We start from the raw sequence: 26,170 nt of genomic DNA, 5'->3' as shown, positions 1-26,170 counted from the left end.
GTTAAAGAGTTTTTCAAGAAATGCAAATTTAAATCAATTTAATTTAAAAAATTTATCAATTTTTAAATTTAGGCTGGTAAAGTATATGCTAATTTTAAATCTCATGCAATTATTATTTTAAATTCTTGCAATAAGATTAATTTTCTTAATTTTTATTTATTAAATTAAATTAAAAAAATTTATTTCCTTTATAAATTATTTTAACATTAAACTAGATAATTTATTTTTAAAGTTGTTATTTATTAAATTAATAGGTTATTTGCAATATTAAAGTATAATTTATTTCGTCACTAGTTAATTATTTTATTTGAAACTAACAGTTCGCAAACATGAAGTTAGAGAATTGTTTCCACCTTCGTGTAATATTTGTTTGCTACGTAGATAAAACCTTTTAGGAAATTGACATGAATTCTATGTCAAAGGTCTTATCCAGTAGGGTTATGTTTATATTCTCTTTGGAATTACGATCTTGCTGTTTAAGTTTTGAAAAAACTGTCAACGCTATTTTATTTTGGACATCATTTAGAACAAATTTGACTAAAAATATGTAAGTTTTTAACCCTAAATAGCGAAAAGCGCTACATAGCGACAAGCGCTATTCGTAATCCCACTACTGGAAATTTGGATTTACCCAGAATATCCAATGACCAAATGATATTCCCAGAACATCCCAGAATATTCGTTGGATATCCTGAATATTTTGATGCTTTAATATTGTTACTTACAGGGTTTTTTGGAATCACTGATTATAAATGTAAAGTCAATTTAAAAAAATTCAAAATAGAGGACAATTTTTTATTGGATCTGTTGTTTTTAATTGTAAAAATATGAAATTAGATTTATCTTCAGCTACATGAATCCTACACAAAAATCAAGTTTTATAGAAATCCGTAATAGTTCAAATTTAAAAAAATTGTAAGCAGCCTTTCTGTATTCTTCATTTTAAATTACGGAAATCTAACATTATATTCATAATCATCAACCCAAAAAGAACCTGAAACCAAATTTCATATGAACTCGTTCATTGATTAAATTTTTTAAAAACTGTTGTTTATAATTTTCTTTGTAAAATTAAGAACTATTGTGCCTTACACTAATTTATGTTAATTTTAAAATTCCGCTTATCTTATCTACGTACTGAGTAAATATTAAGTTTTACTTTTTCAATTGTACCAATAAAACTATAGACATGTTGAAAAATTTTGGTGACAGATAAAGAAAAATATAAATCCAGTTTGAATATTAACACTGAAGTTTCGATCGCAATAGTAATTTGCTTATAGAAAATAATATATTTTTTTAAACTACTTTCTATATAATAAAGTATTTACAAAAATAATCTAACTATTGAAATCAGCAGCGTATTAAAATACTGTACAAGGTAAATAAAATTACGTAATAATATAATATAAATTTTATATTTCTGTTTCTATTGTACCTAACTATTTACTAACCATCAACTAAATTTCAAGTAAAGCATTTTTTCCCTCGAAATTAGTGTATTGTATTATATATACATTGTATTATTATATTGTTCTATTGAATTAAAATATTTCTGTCAAGCATGAAAATTACTTTTTTAAAAAAATATACAACAAAACTCTCATTTTTTGACAAATTCTATAGCATAAATACATTTTAAATAAAAGCATTTAATATTTCTAAAGACGTTATAGTTTATTAAATGGAATGTTATATAAATTTTATAAGTTAATATCAAAACTAATTTTAACTTTTAAATAATAATAATGTCGTTTTTTTTAACGATTAAATAAATATTTATCCAGAACAAAAAATTTAAAAAAAAATTATTTCAAATAATAATAATAATAATTTAATTAGTAAAAATTATAAAATAATAATTTTAGCTTATAGTTTAAAGTTTGTTTTAAATTTCAGTAGATGATAATATATTGCTTAATGTAACAGATTTTTTCAATCAGAGTGATATTAATTTATAATTTTTACATAATTTTTTACCTGTTATTTCCATCTTTTATTTCAATCCATAATATTTGATTCACTCGCAATAATAATTTTTAAGTAGGACTTAAAGTATTTTCCACTTTCTAAATCTGAATTAGTTGAAAATAAATAATTTTTAGTAAAATCTTGGCTGTCGTTTTGCTTTAGCAATTAAAAAAATAAATAACTAATAATTAGTAAAAAGTAACTATTTTTTATTGAAAAAATAGTCGAATTTAACAAATTTAATTAATTACCAGAAATTTTAAATACTTTGACATAACCTAAAAGTGAATTTAATAATTAGTTATTTTTAACTAAATCAAATCTAACAAGTAGTATGTGTTTATTAGGGCTACAATGTTAATTCTATCAAGAATTTGAATATTAAAATATAAATTAGATTGAACTACAATTTTTGTGAAAATGTCTAAAATACATTGTGACCCTTCATAAAAAAAATCTCAAATCAATCCATTCAATATTTTAAGAGTAAATTTCCCGATGAAATTAACACTGTGGATAAAGTATAAGGCAAACATTTGTGTTAAACATAAATTTTTCTAAAATAACCTCTCAGTTACTGTTTTAGTAGTTTTGTATCATTTTCTACTAATTTAAATTTATTAAGATTAACACTAATTCTTCAATAATTGTGTATATCATTTTTCAGATAATAATTGAATTACTGTAAATGATATCTCTTTTATGGAAACCAACGACATTGACATTAATGACAAAATAAAAAGTAAAATAGTTTCATATCACCAATTGTAAGACTATTAGTATCATACAATATCATACAAATATTCAGTTGTAAATAAAAATGATAAATTATTATAACTCTAATATTAAGAATGGATACATTTAAAAATCCACTAGAAACGGTACAACTTATACCAATATTTAGTTATTTAAACATACTCAGTGATTTTTTATTCATTGAAAATTATCTATCAGAAATTGATCAAAATAAACAAATCCCAATTATTAATGCACTTTATAAATATTTGCAAGACTACGAGGAGAATGAATTCAAAAAAGCTCAATTAATTAGAGAATTGTTAAAAGGCAGCGATCTTTATGGAGAAAAATATGAAGAATACGTTGATGTTACTTTTGTTACAGTTATGTTTGAGCACATTATTAGTTCTTTAGTATTTCACAAATATGGAAATATTTATGGCTTTTTGGCTAATATTTTTCGTGAAGCAGAAAACCCTCAAATAGAAGAAGTATTAAATAGGATAATATTAGATCTTGAAAATGCGTCTTTTGAAAATGAATGTGGGGATAGTTCAACACTTAGTTTTCTAGCAGTAGGCAGAATATATAACGACATAATATTACCTCTTTTTCCTGTACCAAATACAAATCTTAGTTTATTGTCTATTGATTATATTTATGCACAAGCTGGTTCAATGTTTCTTCGAGCTGGTAGAATAAATCCCAACAATTATATTAAATTCGAAAACAATGTTGCAAATCCAACTGAGGATAATTTATTTGACCAATACTTAATAACCGGTCAAGTAATTGAAAAGTTAATTTTAACTGATGAGAAGAATTTTGAAATGTTAAAAGCTTTTGCTCTCCCTGCTCTAATATATTATATTTTTAATTCCGAATATTTGTTTGACTATGAAAACATGGTAAATTTAATTACAAAATCAAATTTCTGGCAAGCAGCGTATACAAATTTATTTGAATATACAACTCAAGCTTTTAATGACATTAATGTTAAGTTAAAGAATGACTACACATTAAAAATGCACCTAGCACTTTCTAGTTTTCAAAGTAAGGTAGCATTGGCAAAAACTTTCATGAATAAACATTGTTCACATTTGGACAAGAAAGAAAGAGATTTAGGATTTTCATTTTATTGGCATTATCCCAAATCTTTTTACTGTGAAATAGACAAACGTTTACCTGATCCAAATGAGTATTTTAAGAATCAACTCAATAGTTTAATCGAATTATATAGAAGATTTAATTTTCAATTAGTTCAAGAGGCCTTTCCAAATTCTCTAATAGAGAAACTGGGCAATATGACTGTTATTATAAAATTACTTTTACCTCTAAATACAACAGCACATAGTGATTTTGAAGAACCGCAAAATTTATCTTATGACGTTTTGGAATTTTATTTTCCAAATAATAATACAAGTTTTGAATACTATATTTTAAAACAAGAAGATTATAGTGTAATATTAACAAAATATTCTGATAATGAAAATGTTTTTACAGAAGACATTAGGTTATATATTGAAAAATTACTTAGTGCGGCAACACCTATAATTTTAAAAAGAACTGACGAAAACATTACTGTTTTTTTTCAAAATTTACTAAATTATAAAAAATCACGATTTGAGTCTCACTTTAAAATGTTAGACAACAGTCAAGGAGAAAATAAAGAAATGAAAAGTGATTGGTGGAAAGAATTTGGTTTATCATTAGTTCCATATTATCCTTGTTTATCAGATACATTAGGAAACAATTACACACATATTTGTGCATCATATAACACAGTATTTTTTTATAAATCTTCAATTGACATATCTTCAAAAGCAATACATACTAATTCACGTTCTTTTCTGTCTTCATTAGGCACAAATATCAAATCTGTGTTTTTAAAAATTGCAAGTAGTGAAACAGTAGATGAAATTATAACAAATCGACAAACTTACAAACTATCAATAACAAATCTACTAGGTAAAAATAAATTACTTGAAGAAATTTGTTTACACATAAAAGATCCTGCATTTCAATTGACATTTATAACTAAAGACAATATAAAGGCATTTGAAAAAATAATTAATTCTTTAAGAGAAAAGATTAATTTCAGTTTTACGTCAGTCATTAATAGTCTTTCTAAAATATCAGCTTTAAAATCTAGCTTATACAAAACCGTTGGTATGACTGATGAAAAGAATTCTCGATTAATTTTCATAAATACTTTAAATAACCAAAGTGGTTATGGTTATAAGTTTATTTTTATATCTGACGATGTGTCAAAAATTGCACAGTTAAGAACAGGTTACGAATTTAAAGATAAAAGATTTTTAGCACAAGGGGATATAGAAAAAGAAATGAAAATGTTTATTGCTCTAAATAATGGAAGTTTTAAACCTGATTATGTTATGTATGAAATTAATAATCAACTTTGGCGTAGTTCAAAAAAACTTTTATTTTCTGGAATACCAATTCAACCTGATGATTATGATGAAAAATGTAATAATGATATTAGTTATTTTGAAAAGTCGAAACTTAATAATCTTTGCCGAAGACAACGACGTTTTAGTGACAAATCTGTCTACGAAGTAGAAGCCGTAACATTTATTAAGAATTATGCAAGAGTTCCTGATGAACGCATACGCAATGTGCTTGGAAAATTCACATTTCCAGATAAAGCAACCCTAATGCGATTTGTTAATTACTGGCTTAAGAACAATTCCTTTGAAGAACCTATTTGGAGTGGAAACTATATAATTGACAATCCTGATCTTTTAAGAAAATTAAGATATGGCTCACGTTTTGAAGAACATAATATATCAAATTTTGATGGTGAATTTAGAATCAATGCTCTTTATTCAAAAGAAGAAAGACATCAGATTGAGAAAGAAGCATCTATAGAAAATATAATTAAAAATTACAACGAACAGAAAGCAAAGTATTCAGTAACATTTCATGATTACTATGCGATTAGGAATTATGTGACAACAGGATATACGAGAATTACAAGGGATACCCAGGAAGCAAAGTTGATGAAGATTGCATTATATAAATTAGCTATAAGACAATCTGATGATCCAGACGAAGAGTTTGATTCTAAATTATTTAGAATGGAATCTAAACCAAGTGCAATACATAGAAATTTACTTTCTCAAAACTACATTACTCTGCAAAAATTTACACAAGCTTATTCAAGTCAAACGTCCGCTATTAGATTTGCTGGTTATCCTGCTCCTGAATTTATAAACATTTTGTATGAAATGAAATTTATTGGATCATATGCAAGGGCAAAAATTGAACAATTTTATAATATAAAAGAGAAAAATGTAATTCTTTTGCCTGGAAGTGTATTCCTTATCGAAGGCCATGAAATAGTGAACATTAAAGAATTAGGCAAGGTTTTAAAATTAAAGCTAAAGTTTCGACACACTATTAATGAGAAGTACGTATGGCTTATAAATATCATGAATAAAATTGCACGCATTAGTTTATAATTATTGTATATAATATATAGTTCAAAATTTTTAAAAATTATTGTTTAATAAACTACAGTTACCGCAAACTGGTACAGTATAAATTTTGGGGATGTGCTTTTTTTTCTTAAATGTTCTGTTTATCCTGGGTAGAGAAACCGTTAAAATGTATTATATTTAACATGAAATAAAATTGTATAATAGCCTGAGAATTTTTTTAGATATTTTTTTTTTGAAATCAAACTGCTGGTTGAAAAGATATGTTTCATTTTCCAAGGAAAAATGTGTCAACAAGTAATGCAAATGTTCAAATTGTCAACACAAGAAAATGGTGTCTTCATAACAACAAAAATTGTGTTAAAACAATACTCAACACTTTTAACACCAATTGACGGCGTCTCTGTTAATCATTTATTATTCGTATCTCTTCTAAAATCATGATTTAAAAAAATTTTAATTTAATGTTTTTAATAATGTAATAATTTAATAACAGTAATAATAGTAAAAATAATGTATATTTTTATTGTAAAATTTTATAAATAATGACTTTAGCTTAACAATATTTGTAATTTCTTTAAAAAAATTAATTATCTAATACCTAATTATTTATATTACAGTAATTATAAAAATGTATTTATCTATCTTAAAACTTTTAAATACTTCATATTTCAATATTCAAGTATTGTTTTCATATTCATTCTTGAGTGGTGGAAACACATTAAGACGCTTTTTTTAAACTATTTTTGTGAATATAATGTTTTTAAATCTATATTAAATAAATAATCTCAACATATAAAAAACATTAACAGTTAATTATAATTTTAAAATACACTGAATTTTATAAATGCAATATTTCTAGATATAACAATATAAATACTACTCCAAATCGATCTCCTAGAATCAATTGAAAAATTTATTTTTTCCCTCACAACACAAGGATATTAAGGATATCCCTGGGACGTCCTGGGGTTATCCATTTGCTTTTGGCGATTCGGATATCCCTAAGATATCCTCTGGATATCCATGGACATCTCTAAGATATCCCAGGGATATCCAAACCGCCGAAAAAAAATCGATATCCCCAGGACGTCCCAAGGATATCCTGAATATCCTTTTGTTGTGAGGGATTTATATTAAAGTAGTGTGTTAGTTAATTTTTTGTGATGAATTACAATTTGTAGATTTAATTATCTAATTTACATTTATTTTCATTATCTCGTATTATCTACTTGATAAATCTTTATTTTACGACAACTTAATGAATATTTTTCATTATACCAATAATTATTTTGAAAAGTAATTTAAATTTCAGAAAAAATGTTTCCTATATATTTAACAATTAAATAAATACTTCTGAATAACGTCTTTTAATAATTAATTTTTTTATGTGATTCTTATTTTTTAACCAGGATTCAATTGTTTTTTCTGTAATATTAAATGTATTTGATAATTCTTTTATAGATTTACCTGGTTCTAGACAACAATTAGGTACCAATTAAAAACTGACAGTAAATTTGAAAATATTTTGAAAAACAAGTGTAAGTGAGCATGCGCCGCAGTGAAAACATCTACAGTCGAATCTCCCATAAGTTAACTTCCCATAAGTTAATTTTCTCCTATCACGTATCCCCTCTATCTAAAAAAAACTTTAGTCATTACACATGCGCATAGTGGTGCCAAGATGGCTGACACATAAATAAACATAACCACTACCTAGAATAAAAACATTCGATTCATGTTTAAAAGAATTTTCTTTTAATTTAATTGAATTTTGTTTTTTTTAATTTAATTTAATTATTAAATAATTGTTTCACTGATGTAGCTGCATCATTTACGAATATTAATTCCTTAATAATATTTCCAATTAACTCAAATAATATTTTATCATGAATAAAATTCCGTCCATGATTTATAAAATTAATAAAAGTAGTTAAAAGAATAATACAAGTATGTACCGACAATGTTTTTTACAGTCAACTAAACTTATATTAAATTAAATATTCAAACATTTCTAATAACTCATTTACTTCACAAGACTTCAAACATATATTTTGAAATTGACCGCCATGCGCAATAGGTCACTGCGCAACTATTTCTCCTTACGCGGCAATTCTCTCATAAGTTAACCCCCCACCAGAATTAACTAATGGGAGATTCGACTGTAATTAGTGTGAGTAATCGTTGATGTGATGACGGGTTAAGGGGAATGGAAACTTAACGGACAGAAACTTATCGGAGTTGTACTGCATGAACATAGAAAAAACGTGGATTCGAAATAATGCCCGTGCAATATTGATTTTACAAAAAAATGATCCTCAAATGATTTTGAGATGGAAAAAAAAGAATTGAAAATTAATTATATCAAGTAATCATAATATCTAACTACAATTAATATAATATTTCTTTCTGTATATAAATTCAGAATATTTATAACTGAAAAGTTTTCTTGACATAGATATAGAATAAATTTAAAATGTTTTTAGAGTTAGTTTACTTATGGTAAAATATTGATAATATTGTATGTACCTCGTAACTGATAAGAGAGTACATATACTTATTTCGTAAAATTAAAAACTATTTTTTATTTTACTAATTTATATTAATTTTGAAATTACGGTTCTAATAAATATATGTATTGAATAAAATTTTTTTTATTTCTTTTCTTCTTTTAGTTGTATCAATAACAAAATATATAAAAACATAATTCCACCTTAAGCAACAATTAACACATTCAGATTAGAATAGTCACTTTTATAGCAAATAATATTTATTTCAATTTTTCTTTGTGAAATAAATTAACCACAAGTATCTAATTATTGAAAGCTGCAGAGTTTCGTAAACAATATCAGGTAAAACAATATATTTCACAATATATAATATTCATTATTCAATAATAAACTTTATTATTTTTCAGATAATATTTGAATTTTTTTATAAAAGTCCTCTTTATTGAGAGAGAATAGAGTGACATCAACGACAAGAAAGAATAAATGTGTCAGCATTATATTATTCACAGACTGGTAAATATAAATGATAAATTATTATAACTCAAATATTAAGAATGGATACATTTAAAAATCCACTAGAAACGGTACAGCTTATACCGATCTTTAGTTATTTAAACATACTCAGTGATTTTTTATTCATTGAAAATTGCCTCTCAGAAATCGACCAAAATAAACCAATACCAATTGTTAATGCACTTTATGAATATTTGCAAGAATATAAGAATAATCAATACAAGAAAGTTCAATTAATTAGAGAATTGTTAAAAGGCAGCGATCTGTATGGAGCAGAAAACGACGAATACGTTGATCATACTTTTGTTAGTGTTATGTTTGACCACATTATTAGTTCTCTGGTATTTGTCAAATATGGAAATATTTATGGCTTTTTGACTAACGTTTTTCGTAATGCAGAAAACTTACAAATAAAAGAAGTATTGCAGAGAGTAATATTAAATCTCCAAAATGCATCTTTTGAAAATGAATATGGCTATAGCTCAACTCTTAGTTTAGTAGCAGTGGATAGAATATATAACGACATAATCTTACCTCTTTTTCCTATACCAAAAGCCAATCTTAGTTTATTGTCTATAGATTATATTTATGCACAAGCTGGTTCAATGTTATTTCGAGCTGGTAGAATAAATACCAACAATGATATTAAATACGAAAACAATGTTGCAAATCCAACTGAGGATAATTTATTTGACCAATACTTAATAATCGGTCAAATAATTGAAAAGTTAATTTTAACTGATGGGAAGAATTTTGAAATGTTAAAAACTTTTGCCCTTCCAGCTCTAACGTATTACGTTTTTAATTCAAAACATTTAGTTGACAATGAAAACATGGCAAGTTTAATTTCAGATTCACACTTTTGGCAGACAGCTTATGAACATTTATTCCAATATATATCTAAAGCTTTTAATGACATTGATGTTGAATTAAACAATGATTATACATTAAAAATGCACGTGGCACTTTCTACTTTTCAAAGTAAGATATCATTGGCTAAAACTTTCATAAAGCAACATTTGCTTAATTTAGACGAAAATAAAAGAGCCGCAGCAGTTCTATTTTACATGTATTATCCTAAAGCATTGCTTTGTGAAATTGATCAGCGTCCATCTGGTGAAGATGATTATTTTAGGAGTCAAATTAATGACATTACAAAATTATATGGAACATATGAATTTCAATTAGTTCAAGAGGCCTTTTCAAAATCTCTAATAGAGAAACTTAGCAATATGACGGTTATTATAAAATTACTATTACCTCTAAATACAACAGCACATAGTGATTTTGAAGAACCGCAAAATTTATCTTATGACGTTTTGGAATTTTATTTTCCAAATAGTAACATAAGTTTCGAATACTATATTTTAAAACAAGAAGATTACAGTGTAATATTAACAAAATATTCTGATAATGAAAAAGTTTTTACAGAAGACATTAGGTTGTATTTTGAAAAATTATTTAGTGCGGCAACACCTATTATTTTAAAAAGAACTGATGAAAATATTACTGTCTTTTTCCAAAACTTACTAAATTATAAAAAATCACGGTTTGAGTATCAGTTAGAAATTTTAGACGATTGTCAAGCGGAAAATAAAGAAATGAAAAGTGATTGGTGGAAAGAATTTGGTTTATCATTAGTCCCTTATTATCCTTGTTTATCAGATACATTTGGAAACAATTATAGAAATATTTGTGCATCGTATAACAAAGTATTTTTTTATAAATCTCCAATTGACATATCTTTAAAAGCAATAAAAACAAATTCACGTTCTTTTCTGTCTTCATTAGGCACAAATATCAAATCTGTGTTTTTAAAAATTGCAAGTAGTGAAACAGTAGATGAAATTATAACAAATCGACAAACTCACAAACTATCAATAACAAATCTACTAGGTAAAACTAAATTACTTGACGAAATTTGTTCACACATAAAAGATCCTGCATTTCAATTGACATTTATAACTAAAGACAATATAAAGGTATTTGAAAAAATAATTAATTCTTTAAGAGAAAAGATTAATTTCAGTTTTACATCAGTCATTAATAGTCTTTCTAAAATATCAACTTTAAAATCCAACTTATACAAAAGCGTTGGTACTATTGGTGAAAATAATTCTCGATTAATATTCATAAATACTTTAAATAACCAAAGTGGTTATGGTTATAAGTTTATTTTTCTATCTGACGATGTATTAAAAATTGCACAGTTAAGAACTGGTTACGAATTAAAAGATGAAAGATTATTTACACAAGGAGACACAGAAAACGCAATAAAAAAATATATTGCATTAAATAATGTAAGTTTTGAACCTGAACCTGATCATGTTATGTATGAAATTAATAATCAACTTTGGCGCAGTTCTAAAAAACTTATATTTTCTGGAATACCAATTCAAGCTGACGATTATGATGAGAAATGTAACGATGATATTAGTTATTTTGAAAAATCGAAACTTAATAATCTTTGCCGAAGACAACGACGTTTGAGTGAAAAATCTGTCTTCGAAGATGATGCCGTAACATTTATTAAAAATAAGATAAATATTTCTGAAGAATGGATACGAAACTTGTTTAATAAATACACATTTCCTGATAACATCACTCTATTGCAATTTGTTGATTATTGGATGTATAACAATACCTTTGAAGCACCTGTTTGGAGTAAAATCTTTGAAATTGAGAATTCTGATCTTTTAAAAAAATTAAGATACGACTCACGTTTTGAAAAACATGATATATCAAATTTTGAAGGTAAATTTAGAATCGATGCTCTTTATTCGAAGGAAGAAAGACGTCAAATTGAGGAAGAAGCATCTATAGAAAATATAATTAAAAATTACAACGAACAGAAAGCAAGGTATTCAGTAACATTTCATGATTACTATGCGATTAGGAATTATGTGACAACAGGATACACAAGAATAGCAAGGGATACCCAAGAAGCAAAGCTGATGAAAATTGCATTATATAAATTGGCTATAAGACAGTCAGACGATCCGGACCGGGAGTTTGACTTAAAATTATTTAGATTAGAAGCTAAACCAATTTCCATTGCCAGAATGTTATCATTTCAGTATAACATTATTTTACAAAAATTTACACAAGCTTACCCAAATCTGACATCTGCTATTAGATTTGCTGTTTATCCAGCACCTGAATGTGTGAATATTTTGTATGAAATGGATTTTAATGGATTATATGTAAGGGCGAAAATTGAACAATTTTATAATGTAAAAGAGAAAAATGTAATTCTTTTGCCTGGAAGTGTATTCCTTATCGAAGACCATGAAATAGTGAACATTAAAGAATTAGGCAAGGTTTTAAAATTGAAGCTAAAGTTTCGACACACTATTAATGAGAAGCACGTTAGGTTTAGAAATATTATAAATGAAATCGCACATATTAGTTTCTGAATATCGTATATACTGAAATTTGAAATCTTAAAAAAAATTATTGTTTCATAAACTTTAGTTATCGCATATTGTTACTGTATAAATTTTAGTGATCTTATATATCTTAAAAATAATTATCACGATGTCATCTACATGTTTATAGAATATTTTGTGCTGTACTGTATTTTGTGGATATAGATCTAATGTATGTATAGAAAATGTTGTAATGAATTAAAATAAAAAAAAATTTGTTTGTTAAAAAGTCTAGGAAATATTTTTCTCGTCCTCGCGAGGAATCAGTAAAATAATGTTGTGTATATACCTTGAAGGACATTGACTCCAATCAGTCATGGGAGAGAAAAAGGTAATAATTAAGCCAGGAAGCTTAATGAACCGCGAGAGTCGCAAGTGTTCGTTTAGACGTATTTGTTCACTGCCACTCGTTAAAAGTGCCGTGTGATAGTCACTTTATGCTCCTCAAAAGAAGCGGAAGTCAACGCCTGTATATGCCACTTATATCCTTTGATGCAGCGCAGAATCATGTTTTATCTGACCTTGTACCTTAGTGATTTCATTTTATAACCGCACAGTATGTGTGCTCTCTAAGAACGTTCGGTATATTGCAAAAGCGGTGGCTGTGATTTTAACTCGATGAACCTCAATAAACACGTAATAAAAGTCGGCTGAGTTATGACGTTGTGTGTGTAATTTTTTTATTGAAATTCAACTTTTGAACTCAAACGCGCCGTTTCGCACTATACACACTGTCTACGCGGGGAAAATTATACTTTGAATGTGTCGTAAAACGTGAGAATATCCATACAAGAGAAATAGATGCTTTTACCTCGTCTTCTTTTCTTCAGTCTAAATTATTATATATATAATATATATGACGTAAAAAATATTTTCTTTAAACAATTTTAAAATTATATCCATTGTAAATTATTAATATAATAGATACATAATTATATCTATAGTATATATGATTTATTTGCCTCTGAAATCTTGACAATTATTTCAACATTGTTTTTATCGACGAGCACAGAACCACTAAACTCTGCAGTACTAGCAATGAGCGCATGTTAATGAAGAAGAATAGAACGGCGTATTGCGAGAATTGTAAAATTGCGTGGAATCGCGACGTCAACGCAGGTCGTAATATATTGAATTTGGCTATTGTCATACTCGGTGTAATTGACAAGGAGCAACTACCTTATTGGAGTGAATTTAGAGTACTCTCGGGAATGACTGATTGGATTCCCTAAAATCTTTAAATAGGGGAGATCTGTCCCAAAAAACCAATAGGCCGCTCTACTTGATGAGCTGGTTTCTCATGCTTCACAAAGGTATACTAATAGTAACTGTTTTTTTAGTAATTTAATGTAAATAACGTCGAAAGAAGAAAAAAAAGATATTATTATATTAAATAATAGTTGATGCAGCGTGAGTGACACGTTTATTTATGCATAATGTAAATTTTTACAATATTTTGTAATAAAACAAAAGCTAATGTATATATTTTATTAATAGTAAATATAAATGATAAATTATTAAAACTCAAATATCAAGAATGGATACATTTAAAAATCCACTAGAAACGGTACAACTTATACCAATATTTAGTTATTTAAACATACTCAGTGATTTTTTATTCATTGCAAATTGCCTCTCAGAAATCGACTAAAATAAACAAATACCAATTGTTAATGCACTTTATAATTATTTGCAAGAATATAAGAATAATCAATACAAGAAAGTTTAATTAATTAGAGAATTGTTAAAAAGCAGCGATCTGTATGTAGCAAAAAACGACGAATACGTTGATGATACTTTTGTTAATTTTATGTTTGATCATATTATTAGTTCTCTAGTATTTGTCAAATATGGAAGTATTTATGGCTTTTTGGCAAATGTTTTTCTTTAATCAGAAAACTTATTAATAGAAGAAGTATTGCATAGGATAAATATTAAATTTTCAAAATGCATCTTTTGAATATGAATATGGCGATAGCTCATAACGTTTACAAGAATATTCGTTTTTTCTTGAAAAATTTTAATTGAAAAGAAAAAATTACTTTTTTTTCAATAAGTTAATATTTTTAGATAACTAAAGCTCATGGCCTAGAGAAGATTTTTAAAAAACCAACCTTAACACTTACCACACTTTTAAAATTTTAATTAAATAATTTTTAAAAAAATTTTCGCACAAATTCAAGGCTTATTTAGGGCTCTAAAAATGTTCCTTTAAAGTTTTTTTAAAGAACCAGCCTTAAACCCAAAAACATGTAGAAAGTCAACGTAGCTGTGTGGTCAGAATACATGGCTCGCATCCCAAGGGTCCTTGGTTCGATTCCCCATGCGTTGGAGATTTTTCAAAATTATTCCCTTATATTCTGTACTGTAAATATATAATAATCGTAAATAGAAAATAAGTTAGAAATAAAAAATTGTAAAAACTGTAAAAGAAATAAAAATAATCTCACAAAATAGGGGAATTGAAAGGAAAAATGACAAGGTATTGATAAATTTTTCCCTAAGTAAGATATTAGGTCGGTAACAGCCTTGTAGAACGCTAGTCAGTTTTTCTGGGAAGGGCGACATCAGAGATAGGGAAATCTGGTAGGTACTCCATATTTAAATTTCTGCACTGATAGTCGCGTGAATAGTATTATATACAGTAAAATCGTGACAGTAGCATTAATATAGTAGTGGTAATGTGACGTTCGTCTTACGTATACACAACGATGTATTTTATAAGACGGTGTGCAAGGAGAGCGTGTCCCATGAATATTTAGGGCTGGAACTCCCGCAATGGAGTATTTATTCTTGATGCCGGTTTTATATCACTCAGACCGCGCAACAGCAGCAGCCATCCACCGATACGGCCGGCATTTCTCAAAGCGTATATATGCACTCCACACAGTTTCCCGAAGAGCAAAAGAAAAAGGCATTATAAGAAAAAAAAATCATAGAAATGAAAACTATAATAGAAAAATAAAACACATGAAAGGAAAACAAAAGATGGAAAAACTGATTTTGCCAATTCGGGGTTAGAGAATAATTATTATTATAGAGGAAAAAAATTGTACAACTAGATTACAATTAACAATACTGACTGTTTTTATGATATGAAAAATTAAAAATAGATTTTATTTTTCGAATATATTTTGAGATTAATAAAAAAAACAAATATTCTTATGTAATACATTCTTTTATGTAATATCAGTTTCAGAAGTCTCTAATTGCAATTTTCACTTCATCTGATGCATCGTATCTTCTTTGGAAATGCTCTTTGCTCCTTCTAGAAAACATTAAGTATCTTGCATATAAATGTATACTTTCGACATCACTCACATATCAAGAGGTTAAAAGCGAGCAATGCTATAAATAGAATATTAACCAAACGTTTATAAATTTAAAAAAAATTACTTTTCAAAATTAGATTAACAATTTCCTACATGTATTGAAAAACTTTATTACAATTTCAGGGATGCAAATCCAATTTCTGCTAAATTTGTTATATTTAAAAATTTATTCAAATTTCGAATTTGTTTTATATTTTCATATGTGAAATATTTATGAAATATGAGCATATATATATATATATATATATATATATATATATATATATATATATATATTTTTTTTTTTTTGAAGCAATTATTCGCTCTCAAAAGTCGTCAAAAGCGCGGTTAATCGTTATTAATTGTATCACATATTTATATATATATATATATGAATATACATGCAACACATCTCTCGAAAGTGAGACACGTCTCTTGCGGAGAATTAACTTCTTCTTTGGCGAAAGCGGTAAATCGTCGCGAATGCACAACACACACTCGGGGCGAGAATAATCGTTGATAAAAATCTTTTTAAGAGGCGGAAGAAGGAATATTGCGTGGGGCCTGAATATGTCGTTGCCACAGTGAATAAAAGAACGAAAAAGGAGAGGAAAAAAAAAAGTCGCTCGTAATAACACGTTGCATCGTAGAATATCAACCGACATATTAATTACATCGGTAGATTAATTAGAGGCCCCTATAATCTTTACCAAAAGATCGCAATTCATTAAAATAATATTTTTTTTTTTAATTTTCTTATTTTCTAATTGATTTTAAGTTTCATTGCAAAATTACTTTATTTAGAATTTTCAAATTGGTGTATGATAGGAGTTTCTTTTTTTAAATCACTTTTCGAAGTAACCTAACCAATTTAAATGAAATTTTGGTAGTATGACTATGTGTAAAATTCCTCAAAATTTAGAAATTAGTTTTTTTTATTTGGAATTATTTTAAAAATCCGTTATTACTGCGCATGACGTTTATTATTTTCCAATCAATGATACCAATATGATGTGTAAACTAAATATGGTAAACATAACCTCACTTTTCAGAATTATGTTTGTATCACTGATTGGAAAATAAGAAACGTCGCGCTAAACCATAACAGCTGATTAAAGTAAAACAAAAAACGGACAATTTCTAAAATTTTGAGAAAATTAATATCAAGCACGCGAATTTTCTTTTCAACGTCCAAAATTTAAATCGTATTTGCAAAAAATAAGATTTTATATACTTTGTTGCGTATATACAAAAATTGTGTTTGTGTGTGATATTGTTTGACATTAATTTTTCTGCACACCTTTCTTTTCTACTGTTATTGCGATATATAATCCTATAGACTATAATATGGAGAATAAGGTTATCAATGATGTGAAAAACAATGGTAAAGATGTATAAAGCCAATCGAAAAATTGTGCCACCTTTCAGTTTCATTATGGCATTTTGCATTTGATCGGCATCGACCGGATGGCTCATATATATATATATATATATATATATATATACTCTTTGAATACTTTCTGCCTCTGCTTATTCACCCGCGATCATATACTGACAAGGTCAGAGTCTGACATTTGTAGAAGTTACTATTGGAACGTGGGCTTGGTTAGGTGTACATGTGGACGGTAGTTTTTCCCTTTCAGCAACTCATTGTTTCTAATTCAGTATATATATATATATATATATATATATATATATATATATAAATACAATATGTTATTCTTACAATGTAAAATAAAATCGATTCACATAATTCCTTTCCTTAAATATTGATTTCATTACAGTTGTTAATTTTTTTTTTTTTTTAATAAAAATTATCGACAGTTTTATATGATAATGTATTTTTTTTTTTAAATAACTGTCGCATATAAATTGGTAATTCTAAAAGCAAAAGAAGTTTAATTAAATGACATTTTCTAAACTGTCTAAAAGTGTTCCGTCAAATAAATTAAAAATTAATTTCTTTCATGAATTCACAGTTCCTATCATCAAATCAAATCATCAATTTTGGCAGAGAGTTCTCTTTTCAATTAATATAAAACACATGTTTACATTAAAAGTAAAATTAAAAATAAATAATTAATTAAATACACCATCAAAGAAAAAAAAGGTCCGAATAAAAGGATTTTTATTATAATTATAATTAATAAAATTTATCTCAATATAAAAAGGTAAAAATAGAAGAGAAATATAAAAACAGATGATCTGTTTTTAGACTTGACTGTAATGATACTAATTGACCAGGATTGGAAATTAATTTCGTTAATCAACAAGACTCGTTTTACTAGTAGTAAGAGTGACACATCGGCGTGATAAACGAAAGAAAGAAGTAATGCTTTCCTTAAGTAGAAAAATCCACGTTTGGTAAGACAATAAATATATCAATAAAACTTTTAAATTACTCAACTATTTCTAAAAATGGATTTAATTTCTCCTTTTTAATAACATATATATACATATATATACAATCGGAACTTTTCTTTTTATAACTAAATTCTAAAAAAAAAAATTAAAACTTTTACTTTCATTTTTTATTTACAGATTTAAGTCCTTTCTTTATACTTTTATCGCTCATTTTTATTTGAATATAGATGGAAAAATTTTAGATGGAAATTCATTTTCACAATATTGGCCAAATATAAATATATCTATCGAAATATCGTGATACTGATTCTGTCGCTTATTTTGTGCGCTTACGACATAAAAGTGATAAAATTTAAAGCGCAAACGAAGCAGGCATCGAAATTCGCGTTTTACATACTATATCCATATAAATATAACCGCGTGCATGGAAAAACAAAAGGTTTGGGAGGGGGGGGGAAACGAGCGCTCGTGAGCGCGATGTCGCGATAAAATAAGATTTTTTTTTCCCGTAGAATTCACCTTTAGCGACGATTAAGGTCGCCTTTCCTTTATAAATCCCGGTCAGAGTCATTGGAAATAAAAGGTACCCTCTTTTCCACGATCTCGACAGTCACCGTCATTAATGTCCCATACCGTACCGGGTAAAAGTTACTAAGTACGATCCGCGCGCGGGCATATACACAATATATACCCGCGGTCCTTCGAATATAGAGGCTCTCGAATACGATACGCGAACGGAATTCAAATGAGACGCGTGTCCCCCAGGACAATGCATTCTTGTTTTGAACAAGTCACGATTGAATAAGAGTATCAATATATATATATATATACATATACAGACGAAAGGACGAGGAGAACCAAGTACAGAGGCGCCCAATGGTATATCCTTTAACCGACCATACGTCAAGATTATGTCATCGCGGTGGTCTTATTAAATCAAATCTCGATTTTATCCTGCATTCAAAATATTTAATCAAATAATTCTTTGTAATTACAAAAATCAAAAACGATAATTTGGAACAAGTTATTGAAGAAATACTGTTGGTAAAATTATAATTACAATTGATTAACACATTCCTCTAAAAATGTAAAAAAGATTCTATATATCTATTTCAAAAGTTGAAAAATCTAATTTATTTCAGAACTTATATGGATTTATTAAGGAAATACTTTCTTACAAATACAAGTGGCTAAATGCAAAAATAAACTAATGTAATATAAATTGTATAAAAAAACGCCTGGGCCATCTATATTAATACTTAGAGGAAAATAATAGACTCGGCGTAAATCATAGTTATGATCGTTAAGATTATAAGGTAAATTCAATTGTATTGCTGCCAATAGATGGAATCTATTTTGGACACGTTCCAATCTTAACAAAAGAAAAGTATAAAAAGGTACCCAAATGATACAAGTGTATTCCAAAATACTTCTAACAAATGTAAAAAATAACACTCTCAAAGTAGCGCTCGTCATGAAATAATAAAGCGCTTCTCGTGACAAAACCCAGGGGTTTTAGTGTTCTACTAATAACATCAGAAATATGATAATTGAAAGACAAAGAACTATCGATAATTACACCCAGGTCACAAATCCGTATTACCCTATTAATTTCTATATCTTCTTTTACTGATAAATAAGTGTGCATTTATTTTTTGATAATCTAATCTAAAACGAGCTTATACCAAAGTCCCCTAGTACGAGTATTGACACTTAAGTCGCAAGACCAATTGCACCTAATCCCGGCAAGCTCGAACCCGATCTCTCTCCCTAGAGTCCTGTCCTCTTCCAAAAGTCCAGTAACTCTTCTACCGAGAAGTTGCGAATTCAATCTGGGTCTACAAAGACATGACCACAGCATTGATGTTGAAGCGAGTTAATCATTTGAAATATATGGGTGCATAGAGAGAGAGAGAGCAGCGATAAATAGAGAGAGATACAGCGAGACGCGTGAATAAGATAGCGTTGGTGACAATTGCCCGCCAAATTCCTCCAATTCTGAATATTTAGTAGAAATACGATGCGCTACGAAAGGGCTTTTATATCATCTTATATGACACACGTTCTCCTCACTTCAAAATTGAAATTGATAGTGACTTGTCGCGGCGGAATAGACGCGTCGCCGACGATCTTATTGGTATGTAATGTGAAATTCATGAAAACCAGTGCGATTCTGTGATATTATGTGATAATTATTGCATAATTTAAATTTGTTTATAGTGTGGCGACTTTATTTGATGTTTTATACAAATGTAAAAGGAGTTTTCTTTCTCGACCTCGTGGCTGACTCGATGACGAATGTACAAAGCGTCCGGACCGTTTAATAAATGTCGACAACCGTTGAGCAATCCACGAAATATCCAAGAGGAAAATATTCATCCACTGTGGCGGATTATCTTCTTCGAGAAACTCAGGAAGCGATAAGTCCTATTTTTATATTGTAACTATTATATGTCTCATTGTCTCAAAATTCTATCTCTCTCCATGTAAAATTTATTATATCTCGCTATTGATTTATTAATTTAACGCATGATGATGATTTTGTGCTGATGATAGTTTAGAAGGCAAAGTCCTGTGAGCAGCCTAACCACTGCTCTAACTCTGATTTTGGTGAGTTTCAGAAGGGACTCGACAAAGTCACTGTTGAGTTTTAATCCCAACAGAACCTTGGCCTGTCTACCTACAGTAGTCTCTGTCCACTCTCTCTCTCTCATGACATCCCCTAGACCTACTTCGTCCAATACCTTCCGGCATTCCGAAACTAGTTTTGATTCTATAGTCGGATTACTCAAGGCGTTTAAAGCAGCCTGAATATCGAATTTATCCACACTAAGTGACATATTGTTATTTAAACACAATGTATTAAAGCAATTCAAATCAGATTGTAATTCAAAGAAATCGTTATCAGTCTTAATAGTTTTGTATAGTTTGAGATTATCTGCAAATAAAAGAAAGGTACTATGTTTGAAAATATGTTTAACGACATATTCATGTATAAGATGAAAAGAAGGGTACCCAAAATTGATCCCTGAGGAACACCAAAAGTTGACAAAAATTAGGAGTTGAAAAAGAATTATTAATACGTACTGACTGGTATCTATCATTTAAATAATTAATGATTAAATGCAGCAAATCATCCGGAAATCCAAGGGTCCTGTGTTCTGTCACGAAGATTACATGATCGATCACATGATTTAGTTTAATTTTAATTATTTCACGAAAAAATTACAAAAATATGTGGTAAAAATATATTTCAGAATTATAAAACTAAAACTTAATAAACAATTGCTGAAAAAAATGTAAACGATGAAATTAATACAAAGTGACAAAATTTACAAACTTCATTGAATCAAAAATTAAAAAAATAATAATAAAATAAATTCAGCTTACAACAAAATGTGTTAGGTATAAAAAGTGTGTATTTCATGGAAATATAAAAAAAAAATTTAATACAAATTCCTTTAAAATTAATAGAGTGAATTATCGTAAAATCATTTATTTAAGGAAAAGTAAAGGAGTGGTTCTTATAATAAAAGTAAAATTGACTTTTCAAAGGGAACGCGTACATTGACTAATCATAGCAAACCCATAGTGTTATGCCTCATCACACATACACATACAAATATACATCAGAGTGCGTCTTCATCTTCGCAGCATATCTTTGTTTTCCACGCGATCATATAACTTCCCGGTCTCGATTACGAATCGGCCGCAGAGGTGGATTAAATTGATGGCAATTATAGATTGCATTTGTCTGCGATTTAGTGATCGGTCAGTATTTAACGGTACTGAAATTCTCTTCTCTCTATGTGCTTGATTCACATTTTTCTCGAATTAGAGGAAGAAAGATCGCAAAGAATGTTTCCGAGAGGAGAAAGTCTCTAATTACTTACTCACGCACTGTAATGGTTGGTTAAAGATTCGCTCGCTCAAGTGGATTTGTTATTGTCTTAAAAATTTTAATTAACCCCCAAGTGGAAAAAGAATTTATTTCAATCCTGATTTGGTATTCTTTTCAATTGATACACGAGGCAATTTGTTTTAAAATATATAGTGACTTCTCTATATAAAACATTGGGTAAAAGTTTCTTATATAATTTATAAACAATACAGGTCTTATTTATGTATATAGATATTATATCTAACTTTCTAATTCTTGATTTTAATTTTACTGATAATAATTTTAAGATTTTTTTAAAAATAGAAATTGATTATAATTGTGAATTTGGTGTTTTTTTTTGAAAAAGAATTCCTCCAAGAGATCTGGGATATTTAATTGAAATCTCAAGGGGGCATTTAGTCAGTGTACATTCAATAGCAATTTAAATCTACTCTACCCGATTTACAATCGAGCTCTAGATCGAGTCCTTTTGCACGATAAGAGGAACACGTGACTCGAAATGTGCAACCAAGGACGGAATGCGGGTGGAGGCGTGATCCCGCAGTCGATGATCGTGATCGTATAATATATGTATATATATATAGAACGTTCCTCGATACATTTAAATCTGTTCATTTGCGTTAGAGTTTTGCTTTAAAATGAAATTGAACAAGAGAGTAAGAAGGAATAAAATAAGGAACAAAAAGAGCTCAACTCACAAGGGACAACGAAGAAATCGAAACAAGATCGAGACAAACACTGTAGAAAGGTGAAGTTGACAAAATATAGGTCGCCAATGTCCGATGATACTCGATTTTTTTTTCTGAGCACAAAGATAGAAAGTGCATTCTCCAAGTGACAAATGCACACATCATCATCATCTCCTTTTTTGTCTATTTGTGGAATTGTCCTGATCAATATAGTAAGAAATTATACAGAATTTTCTGTTTTAATTCTAGTTTGGAAATTATGAAAGAATTTTTCGCGTCGCTCTGGTTAAAGTGAAAAATCATTATAAATTAAAAGTAAATAAAGTTATGTTAAATTCAGTACAAAATTCTGCTTTGCAGCTATACCACTAGTTAAAAAGTGATTCACTCAATTTTAAGTTTTTACTGTTTCTCGCAAAGATATTTTTGTATTTGGATAACTTCGGTAGGAGGCAGAAATTTTTGTTTACACAATGTAAATTAATTTCTTCTCTAACTTTGTTTTAAGCTCCCTTCTTTTGTTCCCAATAAGTATTGGTCATTATATTAATCAATATAGAATCTTGCGAGTAAACTTTTACGGTCAGTTCTACCTCTGTCTGCATCAGGAATAGGGACTTTAACTATAAATCTCCTACTGCAACACACAGACTTAAGTACAACATTACCATTTCAATTGTTACATTCACATATTTTTCATTTAGTTCTTTTAGTACTTTATAAAGTAAGGATATTCCCTTCCGAACTGTTTAATAGAAAGTTGAAAAAAATCGATCCTTGGAAGGAATAAAATAACATAAAAAATGTATGGGTATACATGATAATTTTTTTGAATTTACATAATTTAGTCAAGATGTTAGTTGTTTTTGGTCAAAATCCATATTTTATTTTTAAATTTCTTAATTAAATGATCTTTCGCCCGTCAACGTTGGGCCTCATCAGATTTAAATACAATATGGATTTCCACTCTCATTTAATAATTTCAAATAAAAAAAAAATAAAAAATTCTATTATAAGAATAATTTTCCCAAAAAGGGAGTTTATTACCATAAAACAAAAAACGACGTTTCGATGACTTCGTTCCTCCTCCTCTTCAGGTTAAATCTGATTTAATAATTATTTAAATTATTTTATTATTATTTAATTTATAATTTATAGACACGTATCGTCAAGATTAAATTCAAAAATACAAAATTTAAAACTCTAAATGAAATAGAGGAGTCAATAAACTTAGATGTAAACAGCATGTGGAAGTGAAATATTTTCAGAAAAATAGAATCATGAGTTTAATTTAAAAATTAAAGGGAAGTAGATTTTATTTAAATACATTATTGTCTTTTGTTTTATTAATAGTGAAATCATTAATTTTTATATGTAACATTTCTAAAAAACAACGTTTTTTATAATTTTGTTCACGGTCTAGTATAACGACATTATCCCAATCAAACCTATGATTTAAATCTAATCGATGTAATCCTACTACTGATTGAGCAATTGTTTTATTTTTAATATTTTTATACTCATTAATACGTGCTTTTAATGAACGTTTAGATTCTCCAATATAATTTGCTGGACAGTTTTTACAATTAAATTTGTAAACTATATTTGTTTCAATCCACTTGTCAATTGGATACTTACCTAATTTTATAATAGATCTTAAAGGTTTATTAACAATAGGAATAGTATGTATGTTATATGTTTTTAGAATTTTAGACAATCTAATGAAATCTGAATTATTGTAAGGTAAACTAACTTTAGAAATTTGTTTATATAAAAGTGCTTGTGAATAAACAATATTATTTATATTATTTTTTTTACGATATTTAATGCTATTTAAAAGAATTTTAGTGTGTTTCTTGATAAATTTAAATAGATAATCGTTGTTTTGTAAAATATTATTAATTTTCATTAAATTGTCATTGTGAAACGTATGATGTGATAATAATATCCCGTGCAGAAATTTGAGTTAGATTTTAATAGGGACCTCGCTGTGCGTTCCTTTTGCCAGATGGGTTCCGGAAGGGAAACTCTAGGCGGGACCCGGCATTTTTCGTCACGATCGACGTCAGCGAGGAATGTTGGTAGGGATCTAGCAGAGATATCCCTGCGATTTTCCTACCAGAAGTAAAGGGTTCTCGCTAAAACCCTATTAGCTCCCTTTAATCGATTATTATTAAATAAAAATTAATAAATATTTAATGGATCCAAAAAACATATTTATATAAAGATCCAACGTCCTTTCATCCGTGTGTGTTTTTGAAATTGTAGAGTTAAAAACGCCCGTTATGCTATTTATTATAGCCGTGAAGTTTAATTGAACTATTCCTAACCTCCAAACAGTACTAACACAAATTTTAACCAGAATTATAAATAAAAAAGTTAGAAATCATAATATTACCTGAAGAATTTGGAATAATCATAGTAAAAATTAAAAATATGCAATAATGATATTAACATAAAGACAAAATTTGAGGTTAGAAAACCAATCAATAGATTTTTTACTTTTAATATTCTAAGTACATATTTCATGTTTGTTGGCTTAATATTAAATATTCTTAAATTGATAATATTATGTTAATATTTACCTTCTGATAAAGAAGATAAGTGATTTGAGTCATCTAAATTGTTAATATCCATAACTTGCTCTTGAACATATGGCATTCTATTTAATTCAGCGCGTACGGATTTCACCTCACGATACTGTTTGCTACGCATTCGCGATTGCTTTTTTTTCTCATTATTTTCCATTATTAATTAACAAAAGAACAATAAAATTCAGGTTCACACAAAATGACATCTGCACTTGCACCATTCATGTCATCATTCTCGACGATGGAACATCGATATATTGAAAACTTCGATACATCGATTTCGATATTTTCGATTTAAATTTAAATATTATTGTTAAATTAAATGAAAAGTGAAACTATATATAATAATGTAATTTATTAATAACATTATTTTGATTCTATCACTCGGTGTTATTTAATAATAAATTTAATTTATTTAATAATTTTATTATTATAATTAATTATTATTAATATTTATTCTTTTTATTATTATTTCTAAGACGAACATTTTAAAAATATTTGTGTCCCTTATTGAACGTAATTAAATTCATATTTTAAATAAAGAAAACATCGAAAAATAATCTAAGTCCAATTCGAGGTATTTCTGGCTAGAATTTAGTAAGGGCTTAATCAGATTTTTCTAGTTTGAATTGCCTTTCTATAATTCAAACGGTATCTCAGCAGATATTTCTAGTCTGAATTTCTCACAAGAATCTA

At 27.8% G+C, this 26,170-nt stretch overlaps 2 protein-coding genes across 3 annotated transcripts in view; both read left to right on the top strand.

The window, feature by feature from the left end:
• LOC127280337 (uncharacterized) overlaps positions 1 to 6,730 on the top strand; it is a 32,277-nt gene extending 25,547 nt beyond the window's left edge. The window contains exons 1-2 of one of the 2 annotated variants that reach the window (XM_051303259.1): positions 1,114 to 1,381; positions 2,639 to 6,730. In XM_051303259.1, the coding sequence (XP_051159216.1) occupies positions 2,823 to 6,191 (3,369 nt within the window). In that variant the 5' untranslated portion in view covers positions 1,114 to 1,381; positions 2,639 to 2,822 and the 3' untranslated portion in view covers positions 6,192 to 6,730. Of the gene's footprint in view, positions 1 to 1,113; positions 1,382 to 2,638 lie in introns of those variants that run through there. The other variant, XM_051303260.1, reaches the window with a different exon arrangement.
• A 2,053-nt stretch (positions 6,731 to 8,783) lies between these two features.
• On the top strand, positions 8,784 to 13,396 carry LOC127280331 (uncharacterized). Its single transcript, XM_051303246.1, has 2 exons — positions 8,784 to 9,019; positions 9,085 to 13,396. The coding sequence occupies exon 2, from the start codon at positions 9,232 to 9,234 to the stop codon at positions 12,604 to 12,606; it is 3,375 nt and encodes a 1,124-aa protein (XP_051159203.1). The 5' UTR covers positions 8,784 to 9,019; positions 9,085 to 9,231; the 3' UTR covers positions 12,607 to 13,396.
• The last annotated feature ends 12,774 nt before the right edge of the window (positions 13,397 to 26,170 follow it).

Source organism: Leptopilina boulardi, unplaced genomic scaffold (assembly GCF_019393585.1).
Source record: "Leptopilina boulardi isolate dan_hultmark-lab unplaced genomic scaffold, ZJU_Lbou_2.1 LbouV2_237, whole genome shotgun sequence".
In the NCBI taxonomy this organism is placed as follows: Eukaryota; Metazoa; Arthropoda; class Insecta; order Hymenoptera; family Figitidae; genus Leptopilina; species Leptopilina boulardi.
The sequence above is the reverse complement of the archived record's forward strand: the minus strand, read 5'-3'. Positions and strand labels throughout refer to the sequence as shown.

What these genes read in the sequence shown, in the direction of transcription:
- LOC127280331 (XM_051303246.1), top strand. Translation starts at nt 9,232, where the DNA reads ATGGATACATTTAAAAATCCACTAGAAACGGTACAGCTTATACCGATC.